This window comes from Vipera ursinii (assembly GCF_947247035.1).
Source record: "Vipera ursinii genome assembly, chromosome: 8".
NCBI classification, from domain to species: domain Eukaryota; kingdom Metazoa; phylum Chordata; class Lepidosauria; order Squamata; family Viperidae; genus Vipera; species Vipera ursinii.
The window spans coordinates 15,670,755-15,684,147 of record NC_139519.1 but is presented as its reverse complement, the minus strand read 5'-3'; the positions used below and the strand labels follow the sequence as shown (position 1 = coordinate 15,684,147).

Sequence of the window (13,393 nt, the reverse complement as noted above, 5' to 3'; positions counted from 1 at the left end):
TTATATTACGATCATCCTGAAAAATCACGATAAGGCTTATTTTTCAGTTGGGTCTTATTTGGGGGGAAACACAATAGCTCAACTAAAGGCTTCTCTCTCTAGTCCTAACCAGTAATTCAAATCAAAGCTACCGTATCTGAATTGCAAAACTTTGGGCAAAAAAAAAAAGTAATCCCTTTTCCTGCCATGTAGTATTTTTTATCTTTGCAGATCAAATCTTTAATTCGGGGGGGGGGGTCTTTGGCATTTTGCAAGCAACTGAATCAAGACTCTTTGGTACATAAGCTATAATGCCTCTCAAAAAAAAATACATATAAATAATAAACATGGACAAACCAAAACAAAACTCATAGTTCAGATTATTTCGAGTATTCTGCTAAGCAGGTGCTTGTTTTATCTTATTATGTATGATCAATTAGCCCGATGCACGCAGCACATTAACTATAATTGGTGGTTACTATAATATGAGAAGAAACCAGTCTGGCATATATTTAGAAAACTACAATGAAACATAGGTAATCTCCTCTTGTACCCTGCAGGAACCTTTGTCCTGAAGCTTCTCATTAATATATATATATATATATATATATATATATATATATATATATATATATATATATATATATATATATATATATATATATATATATATATATATATATATATATGTAAAGGTAAAGGTTCCCCCGCACATGCGTGCTAGTCGTTTCCGACTCTAGGGGCCGGTGCTCATCTCCGTTTCAAAGCCGAAGAGCCAGCGCTTGTCCGAGGACGTCTCCGTGGTCATGTGGCCGGCATGACTAGACGCCAGAGGCGCACGGAACGCTGTTACCTTCCCACCGGAGTGGTCCCTATTTTTCTACTTGCATTTTTACGTGCTTTCGAACTGCTAGGTTGGCAGAAGCTGGGACGAGTAACAGGCGCTCACTCTGTTATGCGGCACTCGGGATTCGACCCGCCAAACTGCCGACCTTCTGATCGACAAGCTCAGCGTCCTAACCCACTGAGCCACCGCATCCCTTATATATATATATATATATATATATATATATATATATATATATATATATATATATATATATATATATACACACACACACACACACATATACATACACACACAGACACACACACACACACACACACACACACATATATATATAGTGAAAAGATATATTACTGTTAAATTTATTCTACAATCAACTTCTGCCATATTTCAGTTCAACTCACCTTCTGATTGGATGTTTATATAGAGGTTATATTACAAGATTATAACCTCTATAAAAGCAGGAATGAGATCTGGACATTACTAAACGTTGATGCTGCTTCCAATGATTTCTTGAGCGTAAGCCATAACAGAGTTTATTATTATTACTACATACAGTCACCTAACATGTCTACTTTTCTGTGCTAAGTTGGAACAACAGGAGTGTAGCCAGTTCTCATCCCACGGACTTGCATTTGTAATGGAATCAGAAGCAGGAAAAAGGAATAATAAAATATTAATTGAACAAAATCGTTCTGATTTTTCATAAAAATCAAGCAGGGGAAAGTGTTCTCCAAATTCAAATAAAGGTAGAGAGGAAGAGTTTCAAATAATATCTTTCAAGGTGTAATTGTGAGAGGATGTGTAAAACTGGGTTAGAAAGGCCTCTGAACTTTTAGCATGTTATTACCCCCTGTTGATAGGGCCCGCAACCTGGGTGTCCTCCTAGACTCACAGCTATCCTTGGAAGAGCACATAGGAGCTGTGACCAGGGGGGCCTTCACTCGGGTTTGACTGGTGCGCCAACTACGACCTTATCTGGACCTGGATGCCTTACGTACAGTCACCCATGCACTTGTGACCTCTCGCCTTGACTACTGTAACGCTCTCTACATGGGGCTGCCCTTGAGAGCCACTCAGAAGCTTCAACTGGTGCAGAGTGCAGCTGCACGAACACTTTTGGGGGCCTCCCAATACTCCCATATCACACCTCTCCTCCGTGAGCTGCACTGGCTTCCGGTTGCCTTCCGAGTGAAATTCAAGGTGCTAATGATGACATACAAAGCCCTACATGGCATGGGTCCGGATTACCTACGGGAGCACCTTCTGCCAACGTCAACACCCCTCCGTCCTGTGCGCTCCCACAGAGAGGGTCTCCTCAGGGTGCCACCGGTCAAAGAATGCCGGCTGGTGGCCCCCAGGGGGAGGGCATTCTCAGTGGGTGCGCCAACCCTCTGGAACTGCCTGCCTACCGAAATCCGGATGGGCCCCGACCTTCGCAGCTTCCGGTGTGACTTAAAAACTTACTTGTTCCAGCAGTCCGGCCTGGCATGATAGCTCTTGGGGTTTCATTTGTTTTTACTATTGTTTAATTGTATACCTACCTTCCTCTGTACACCCCCCCGAGTCCCTCGGGAGAAGGGCGGTATATAAAAACAAACAAACAAACAAACAAACAAACAAATAAATAAATAAATAAATAAATAAATAAATGTAAGACCTGGATTGAGAAAAACAAGCTGAGCATTCAAATCTTAAGAGAAAAAAAGCATCCGTATGAAAGTTCCTATTTAAAATCTTGAAAAATACTCATTTCTGCATTAGGCTTCACACAGGCATGACTAAAAGCTTCTGCTTTTCAGTCACCAACCCCCTTGTTTAGGAATTGGCTTAATCAGCAAGAAGCCTTCCACGGTAGTGATAAGAGTAGATTAGCTATTTTACTGCAGACAAGAATGACAGTATGCAGTATGCAGGACTCAAAAATGATAAAAAGGATGATCTGCATGATCATTAACTGAAATAAAGATTGACTGGCTGATGAAGCACCTGAAGGCAGGACAAGAAACAATGGATAGAAACTAATCAAGGAGAGAAGCAACCTAGAACTGAGGAGAAATTTCCTGACAGTGAAAACAATTGACCAGTGGAACGACTTGCCTTCAGAAGTTGTGGTTTGTTCCAATACTGGAGGTTTTTTCCTGGACCTTGTTATATATTATTATATAACAATATATAAAGTGTGTGTTCTTGTTATAAATTGTGTGTTCTTTGTGTACATTTTAAATTGCCTGAGCATTGTATCAGTTTCTTCCACAACAGTTTTGAAGAGAATCAATAAACTTGCTAATTGGCCTTTAATTAGCAGTATGATCCCACTTGCTGTTTCGAAAGAGTTTGCTAGAACATTGCATTTCCTTTCAAAAGCTTTCACGTTATATACCTGGCTTTCCTGCCAAGCCATACAATGAACGAAATCAACGGAGCCCCTCTTTCAGAGAGAGCGGGGTGGGGGGTGGGGGTGCAGAAATGTGGTAAATAAAAAAATAAAATTTTCTTGAAACATTTTAAGCCCAAGTTTCAGAAAAAGAAAAGAATTTAGGGTAAAAATTCATACAATAGTTCAATGGAGAGGAAATATTCTTTACTCGTGGAGGATAATTTAACTTGTACCCAAGAATTTATTTAGGACATACCAAACAAGGCTTTTAACTGTGCAATCAACATTTATAGAAGAGCTGAGGTTTATTTATTTAAAGAAGAGCTGAGGTTTATTTATTTATTAAAAGCTTTCTAGGTAGCTTCTCATTAGTGTGATTTACAATAGCTATAAAGTTATTCCAAAACAGAATAAAAGAGGCGGACGGTGGGGGTGGGGAGGAACAGAATAGAACAAGATCAAAACAATAACTGGGAAGAAGAAGGAGAGGCCGGTGAAAATTGGCATTAATAGGTGGGTTTTTAAGCAACTCCCGTCACCATCCATGGTGACACAAACCAGATGGGAAGTCATTCCACACAGCACAGATGTCACTGCAGAGAAGACCCATCTCTGTATCACCATCGAGTGGCCAGTTTGCAAGTGAGGACATGTAAAATCTCTCTCCAATGATAAGATTTCTCCCGAGATCAGGGATGCTTAGGAAAAAGCTATCCCTGCAGACATATTTCAATACAATGTGGGCTTGAGTTATTTAGGGAATGGCAGCCTGACATCAATGCCTTGAATCTAAATGGCAGAAGTCTGAAAGCCAAGGTAATAATGCAGTCGCATTTTGTAACATTCCGACTTCTTCTAACAGGAAAGGACTGCATCACAACAGTGTTACTCAACCTTGTTAACTTTAAGATGTGTGGACTTCAACTCCCAGAATTCCCGAGTCAGCAACCATGATAAGGTTGAGAAACACGGTGTTACAGTCATCCAATCTTGAGGTTACCTATGATGAATCACCACAATCATGCTATCCTATCCAGAAAGAGAGCAGTTGATGTATTAGCCTCAGCCAAGAATGGTTTCTCCTGGTTACAAAAAAATCAACTGAGTGTCCAGGGATAACAATGGACCTGTAACAGAATAACAGAGTTGGCAGGGACCTTGAAGGTCTTCTAGTCCAACCCCCTGCTCAGGCAGGAAACCCTATACCATTTCAGACAAATGGTTGTCCAATCTTTTTTTAAAAGCCTCCAGTGTTGGAGCACCCACAACTTCTGGAGGCAAGTCATTCCACTGATTAATTATTCTCACTGTCAGGAAATTCCTCCTTAGTTCCTTGGCTACTTTCCATCTGTTGCTTCTTGTCCTGCCTTCAGGTGCTTTGGAGAATAGTTTGACTCCCTCTTCTTTGGGGCAGCCCCTGAGATATTGGAAAGCTGCTATCATGTCAACCCTAGTTCTTTTCATTAAACTTTACGTCCCATGGATTTCAAATCCCAGAATTCCTGAGCCAGCATGAAGTCCACAGGTCTTAAATTTACCATAGTTGCCCACCTCTGATCTAGGACTATCCCCAGATTTGCAATGCTTTCTTTCAGAGGGAAAGGCGACGTAGCCAGACGCTCCTCATATAATTATTCATCTTCATATGGTCTCTTTTCCCCCTTATTTTTCCCTGTCATACTTTCCTAATTCCAAGAAAATGCTCAGCAAATATAAAGGAGAGGGCAAAGGAGGAGGTGGATAACATGCTGGGGATATCCCTCCTTTATTGCTTGCCCAGACTTGGCAGCTCCAGAGGTACTTTGTATTCTGCAAGCTCTGTCATTTCTCATCTTGCAAAGCTTCTTTGAACTTACACACAGAGATTGTCTCAAAAACTAATATATTTATGTCTGAGAAAGTATGTGGAGGATGCAGCTATGTGGGTTACATAGGGAAGGGATTGGAAAAAATAATTAAAAAAGGAAACCGCCATGCCCAAGTCACTGAAATCATGCACAAGCTACCACTTTTCATATATTTTTTCTAAAGAAGAGAGGCAAAACTTGACACAACTTGCTAATTTCCACTGCCTACTCCCCTGTTCCCTTTGAAGATCCAGAATTTGGAATCCCTCATCAAAAGAGAAAAGAAAAGAAAAGGAATGAGGCTCTAAGGAGATTCTGCGGTTTCTTATCTGGTTGATAAACTCAATTGGCTCACCAAGAGCCTTGGTGGAGCAGTGGGCTAATGCCTCCTTAAGTAACACCAGCTGCCTGCAATTAGTGCAGGTTCGCGTCCCACCAGGCTCAAGGTTGACTCAGCCTTCCATCCTTCCGAGGTAGGTAAAATGAGGACCCAGATTGTTGGGGGCAATTAAGCTGACTTTGTAATAATGCCGCTTGGGAGGGGGCGAAAGCCCTAATAAGCAGGCATAGACATAGAATGAAGGCTATTGCTAAGCACATTGGTTTGTGCTTAGATTGTAAGCCGCCCTGAGTCTTCGGAGAAGGGCGGGATATAAATGGGATTAAAAAAATAATAAAAAATTGGAAATTTAAAGAGCAGAGAGGGTGATGGGAGGGAGGGAAGAGTCTGATTAGCAAATTTCCCAGTGAGATTATGGAAATAACAATGTACACCTTGTTGAACTTTATTAGTTTACTGTATAAACAATGGTATTGGTAATGGTATAAAGTAAACCGAAGAAGCTATATATTTGGCTGGCACATTCCAAGCTGTAATGACTAACTCAAATCAGGTTACAGAGTGATATAACATGTGAACCCAGTCGATCTGTGTAAAAGCTATGGTTAAAGTTAGGGTTTTTTCTTTTTCTTTTTAAATTCAATTCCTTATAGTAATAGACCAAAAAGTTGGTCTATGATTAGCTCTTGAAATCATGAGAAAATTCATCCTTGCATTTTGTCCTTAGATGTTTTATTTAACGCTCACTCAAATAGAAACAAACTTCATTAAATTCATCCGCTTCTTTTTGTGAATTTTTGTAATTTTTGTAATTGTAAGTCAGTCACTCTGGATAATGTGATGGCATATAAATTAAATAAATTTTATGGATGCTCAGATTATTCATTCACCCGGCTACTATTTACTAATCTATACTGAATAAATCCAGGCGCTCACAAGGACAAAAATAAGACACTTTTTTTTTTAAAAAAGCAAACTTATAGGTGAAGCTGTCAAACATGATCTTCGTCATTAGCCCCTTTTCAACTGGCCAACCTAACTTTGAAACAATGCACAGCTAATAATTTCCAGACTTCCATTTTTTTCCTCAGTAAGCTTTTTCCATCAGAATTTGACACTTAAGAAAAATATATCATTTTCATCCTGCTTTTTTCCCCCCAAAGCAGCTTATAGGATTAAAACACAGAAAGACAATTAAAACATAACTGAAGCACAGTTATAATAAGAACTCAGTTAGCACCTTCAGGAGATCAAACCGAGTCCCAACTGGCAAGTTAAAAGCTACGCGCACCAGGGAGTTTAACAAAATGAATCTGAATACAAAATATATAGTTGTGGTAAGAGGGTGTGCTGTGTATCAGAAAAATATATGGGGGCCCCACTTGATGCAAAACCTATATTGGTCTCTAAGAGCTTTTCCCTTCCTAGAGAAACAAACTAGATGTCAAAACAAGTGCCTGTATTCCATATATATTTATTTAAGGCACAATTGAAATGTTCATATTGTGAATTAACATATTTATATTTGCAAGTAGTTTTTTCCCCCTCAATTTTTGTAGCTACTGTAATTCATTTACTGGACAATCAACACTTAGGCACAAACCATAGCTTAAATCCAGCAATGGATATATTTGTTCTGGGCAAAATCAAAATCACCTTATATCTTAGCATATTATGCAAAGCCACTGCTTTTCTTCTTTCCCATGTACAAGATATCCATTTACAGGCAGTGTGGAAATATTTGTGTAAAGCTGCATTTCTGTCAGTCTAGTCTGATGTAATCTGTGGAGCTTAATAGATCCGGATTCCCATAAGAGGAATGAAACACTGGCTGATTCTAAACAGGCTCACATGGATGTAAATGCATTGCAAATTTAACTGTGGATTCCCACATTTCTACTTTAACTTAAGTGTCTTAGCTTAAATACTTGCTTCCAATACTTTACCTATCAGCCTTTTACAGTTACCGTATTTTCCGGCGTATAAGACAACTTTTTAACCCATGAAAATCTTCTTAAAAGTCGGGGGTCGTCTTATACGCTGGGTCGTCTTATACGCCGGAAAATACGGTATTCTGCAGTCTGACCAAAAATGCCTTTTGATAACTACTACTTACAAAGCCCTGTACAGCTCCTGTATCATTCTCACATAGAGTTAATCTACTCATAATCATGAGCTCCTTTTAAACACTTCAGAACTGCCACTAATCAGCTTCCCTCTAAACTCCAATATCTCAAGCTCAGCCTGTCCTTTGCACCTAAACTTTACTAATCCAATTAGCAAGTTAGTTACCCTGCCTAGGCTGTGCATGGAATTTATCTTTAAGCAATCATCGTTAAAAGGCAAAATCATGTTTTCCTCTGGGATCGAACATTATGGCTTGAACATTAAATTATGGGAAATGCTAGCTCTTCCTGTGGAAATGGACAAAGAGATGATGATGATGTCTCCACAACCTGGAGAGGAGGAGCTGAACCAAACAGAACATTACATCTTATCTATCCAACCCTTTTTACCCTGAACAGAGGCGCCCCAATGGGACCTTCTACTTCATATAAAGAACTTTTCTCCTCTCCTGTGGATTTGACCACAGAATCATAGAGTTGGAAGGAAGATTAGACATCATCAAATCCAATCCCCCAAACACTGCAAAATTCACTATAGCATCCCCAAAAGAGGACTATCCAATCCCTGGTTGAAAACCTCCAGTGAAGGGGAAGAAACCCCTCCATGGGCCATATATTTCACTTCGATGGTCAGCACTTACTGTCAAGAAATTCTTCCTCAGGTCTAATCCAGTATTTCTCAACCTCAATAACTTTACGTTGTGTGGATTTCAACTTCCAGAATTCCCCTGCCAGTGTGCCTAAAATCGTGGAGCCCGTATTCTGTGTGTAATCTAACCGACTCAGAATAGTGGGGAGAAACAACTTCTCTTGACTTGGGCACTGCACTTCAGTTGTTGCAGCCTAGCCCAAGCGTTTTGCTCTTTTGCCACCATCTTTTGTCGGCTCACATTTCAGTTTGGGATCCGTCAAAACAGGCAGCGTTTTCACACACCCTGCCCCTCTGTATCGGTGAGGAACAATAAAAGAAGCTGTTCAGAAGAAATTCTTCTGTCCTTCTTGGTTCTTGGGCCCTGACATTGAGTCCCCATCTCTGTATTTCCGAATACAGATTATTACGTGCAATTCTGAAGATCTAGTATGATCCGCTTCCTGTCAGAAAAGAACTAAAAGTGACGTGTGAACCAAGTACAAGGTGAAATGAATTCTTTCGCTCTCATGGCCACTTAAGAGAGTCTTAAAATTAGTACTTCATGGCTTAATGACTCTCATCTTCACCTGCTGCCTGGCTCTCCTGTCACAAGGCCCAGGTCAATCGCTCACCACACCATATCTTCAGCAAATTCAATTTCTTTCATTTTGTCTTCATTATTCCCACAGACATCCATAAATTTCCACTGCCAACTAGTTCATTCCACTCTATAAAATATAAATATCTGGGTCCTTTGAGCTCATCATAAATTTCAAAACTCCAAGGGCAAAAGGGACGGTTGGAAAATGACCCAAAAAAAAAAATTCCCTAGTAACCGGAGGAAGGAAAGGGATGCAAACTACTTTTGAAAAGAAACTGCAGGAAGAGCTATTCATCCTTCGAGAGCCTTTTCCATTATCTCCTGTTGATAAGCAGTAATTTCTGCACTTGTTATCTCCGGCAGCTTTGCCTTGTTCACCAGAACTACCAATCTATTTTCTCATCGTTCCACACGTTGAGTGTGTCTCTTTAAACACGGCAGCAGCTCTGGGAAACCAAAACCGCAGAATTCTTCTAGAGCAGAACTATGCAAAGCCCAGCCATTTTGCGGGAAGAAGGAAACCAGCCCTACCTCTTGCTGAGAGCTTCTTGGTGTTGATAATCTTGGCTGCGTATTCATGTCCAGTGCAAAGTTTGACACAGCGTCTCACCACGGAAAAAGCCCCCCTGAAGAAGGACAGGGAAAAAGAGAGAGGTTAATGACTGCATGCCAGGAGAATTTCATGGACGTGCTCTTTGCAAAATTCCTAATCCATTCTTTTTTAAAAAAAAAGAAAGAAAGAAAGAAAAGAAAAAGAAAAAAAAGAAAAGTATGGCTTTGCACCCATTTGATTAGCATGCTGATATTTAAACTATTTTTATCCCGCTGTCTAGTTCACACTTTTACAAATACCCCTAGTCCATGTTCACAGCCTGACAGATGTGGCAGACAAGGAGAAGGTGATGGGGAAGAAAGAGGAAAGAGCAAATTCAGTCATAAGCACTTAAGCTTATGATTCAGGTCGCAACCAGCTGGAATCAAAGAGATTCGTGGCTTCCCAATGTACCTTTCCACATGTAAGTAGGGCCCTTTGATCAGATTAGAAGAATCTCCACCAACAGAATCTCTCTCTGAATTAAATTTCATTGTGCTAGTCTCACCCATCCCTGAACTGCCTCCAGAGCTGTTAAATCATTCCACAGCACTTCTAGGCTCCATAGATAAGTGGAATACAGCACAAAGGCAAGCCTACAGGTGATTTAACCCAATGGCTGCCAGTGGTTATAAATCAAGGAACAAGTTGGAAGATTGAGCACTGAAGAAGTCAGTGCCCACCGAGAGAAGTCCTCAGCCTTCACTTTCTGAGTTCTCTTCTCCAAGGTAGACTAGCATTATGATACAGGTAGTCCTTGACTTAAAAGCATTCCCTTAGCGACCGTTCAAAGTTACACCGGCATTGAAAAAAGTGATTTACAACTGGTGCTTGCGCTTATGACAGTTGCTACATCCCCATGGTCATGTGATCTGAATTGAGGTACTTGGCCACCAGCATGTATTTAGGTAGGAGATACAGGAGTATAGCCAGCCGTACCAACAGGCTGAAGAACAGCTTCTATCCATGGGCTGTCAGGCTCTTGAACGGGAAATAACTTTATGTATTGACTTGCGAGGCCGGTGTGTTGTGCAATTAGCTCACATGGTGTAACAAGATGGAGGGTTTGTTGTCACTGTGAGTTGTGGTGGTGGGGGCACGAAGGGAGGCTCAGCCAATGTCAATGTATACATGGTTGTACTTTGACAATAAAGGTTTGTTCAAAACATTCAATCTGGGGGGTCAAGTGATCACCATCCTCAACTTTCCCAGCCAGCTTCTAACAAGCAAAGTCAATGGGGGAAGCTGGATTCGCTTAACGACCACACAGTTCACTTAACAGTGATTTGCTTAGCAACCGTAGCCAAACAGGTAGTAAAATCAGGTGCAACTCAGTAACTACATTGCTCGGCAATGGAAGTTCGGGTCCCAATTGGGGGCATAGGTTGAAGAGTATCTATAATGTATCCCTCACCCCACCCCAGTCCTATTCTAACAGAATTCCCCAGTCAACATCCCTGAAAACAAAGAGAGACAAAAGGCAAACATCAGAACTCTACTGTTCTCTCCCATGCTCTGATGGAAGACCACCATCAAGATTGTCACAGCACTTTACAGCCCTCTGTAAGTGGTTTACAGAGTCAGCATATTGCCCCCAACAATCCGGGTCCGCAGTTTACCGACCTTGGAAGGATGGAAGGCTGAGTCTGCCTTGAGCTGGTCAGGATCGAACTCCTGGCAGTAAGCAGAGTTAGCCTGCAACACTGCATTCTAGCTACTGCACCACCATGGCCATGTATTAAGATATGAGAATTTTTAGCAGCCAGACAGTACATAGAATAGAAGGACAACTGACTCATATTTATGATGGTACAAGACGAAATAAAAGTATTGTATGGCATGAACGATGGTAGCTTGGCTGCATCCATTTCAGTCTGCCCAAGCCATGCTTTAGATGCAAAAAGCCTGAACGTCTAGCCTGTGAAACCAGTGCAAGGGGCTGTAGCTGCCCCAAATTCTCAGCCATAAACTATCTAAGCCAATTTTAGCAGATGAGGTAGTTAAAAAAAGCCAAAACAAGGCTACAGTGTGAGTTTAGGTTTAGTACACTGTGTGACCCATTAAAACAGGGTTAACGTTTTGTGCAAACAGAATCAGGAAGTCATTACTTCAGGGCCTTAGATCGATAATGGGCTCACGCATCATGCCGCATTAAGGTTTATTTTAATCATGGTTTCTTGAACCAAGGAATCTGAATTCATAAACTACAAGTAGGACAGTTGCTATCTTTATACAACAGCTTAAATTGGAAAAAAATAACACATATTCTGATTTCATGTGCTGCGTGAACAGACCAAAAATGGGAGTAGGAAAATATTTGGTCTGAGCTCATCTTATATGCTTAACGTGTTGGGCAGCTTCTGCTTTCAGATCTGAAAATTATTTATTAATATTGGATCATCAAGAAACTGTCAAAGCTCAAACCAGATTTAACATAGGCCTTCCAAGTCAAACAATTTATCTTCGAAACGCAATTGGCTTTTATCTGAAAACTCCTGATATGACCTTTAACATTTGGCTTTTGCATTTAAAAAAAACATCTTTTATTTTTCTCACAACCAAGAGGCTTTAAAAATGGGCCACACAGACATCTCTCTCTCAGGGATTGTTAAACTAATTAATCCTGTTCTATTGTGGGACAGTGAGCTTTTCGAAATATCATTCTATAACCTTTTCTGATTCTCAGAGTGTTATACGTTAGCTGGTGGCCTCAGATGCTCTTTTGTCGACAACTCACAACAGCTGTCTTTCCCTCATGCCACAATTCCATCCAGTAGGAAAACTGTAGGATTAGAACCATGCGGATGTCACATTTAAGACCAAAAGCATGAGGCTGTTTGTTCTTCACTGGCTGCTTCCAAAGGAGAATCTTAAGACAACCGAATAATTGTTGGTACATAAGAGAGGATCTAAGGTGTGGTTCTGATGGTGGACCTCTGGGTTCTGATGGGAGGTGTGCCAAGCCTACAAGGAATTTGGATGGCTTCCACCCTAGGAGGGGCATAGGCAGAAAGTATTGCAAAATAAAAAGTGAAAAGCAAAAATAAACGCTTAAGGAAATAAACCACGTCAATTAATATGTGATTCCGCCAAAGGATGCTAGCATGCAGGCACATTTTCACTGGAAATAAGGTAGCCCTTGACTTTTGACCACAGTTGCTAAGTGACTCACTGCAGTTGTTAAGTTAGTAATACGGTTGTTAAGTGAATCTGGTTTCCCCATTGACTTTGCTTGTCAGAAAGTCGCAAAAGGGGATTACAGGACCCCAGGGACGCTGCGACCGTCATAAATATGAGCCAGTTGCCAAGCGCCTGAATTTTGATTATGGAGTCATGGGGATGCTGCAATGATTGTAAGTGTGAAAAATGATCATAGGTCACTTTTTTCAGTGCTGTTGCAACTTCAAACAGTCACTAAATGATGTAAGTTGAGGTCTACCTGTATGGTTTTATTCCTGAGTGGACACATGCAGCATCAAATGTGAACGTGCAGACTATGCTAACTCAAGTGCAATCCAATAGGGTTGTGTCAGCTTTTGTCCACCAAATATCCACCCAAAATGATGGGACCGAAACATCCAGAATTTTCAAGCAGCAAACTCTGGAAGTTGCAATTCCAGCCCATTGAGAGAGTTTGCATTTAAATGTATTTATTTATTTATTTATTTGATTTGTATACCGCCCTTCTCCCTAAGGACTCAGGGCGGTGAACAGTGACATAAATAACAGAATACACAAATACAGATATTGAAAACAAATGACAACGATTAAAGTGATACACTGAGCTGGTTGGTTGGTTTGTGTCAGAAACATACAAAATACAAGATTAAAATGTATAAAAATTAAACAGGTTTTGCCCAGAAACTAACAATATTAATTGCTTTCTATTGCGCTGCCACGAGGTCCTCAAGTGTACACTGATTTGGGCACAAAGGGTGGGTATACGTATATGTATTGTTGTCTGTTGTGTCACCACAATCCCAAAGAGCATACGTTGAGTTAAAGTATGCTTATTGCATAACTGGCTGAGTTCACACAACGCCAGTCAAA

At 40.6% G+C, this 13,393-nt stretch overlaps 1 protein-coding gene across 3 annotated transcripts in view; it reads right to left on the bottom strand.

Moving 5' to 3' along the window:
* CAMK2B (calcium/calmodulin dependent protein kinase II beta) overlaps positions 1-13,393 on the bottom strand; it is a 172,744-nt gene that overhangs the window by 122,272 nt on the left and 37,079 nt on the right. For all 3 annotated transcript variants that reach the window (XM_083368369.1, XM_083368367.1, XM_083368368.1), the window contains exon 2: positions 9,283-9,377. In XM_083368369.1, coding sequence (XP_083224495.1) covers positions 9,283-9,377 — 95 coding nt within the window. The remainder of the gene's footprint in view (positions 1-9,282; positions 9,378-13,393) is intronic.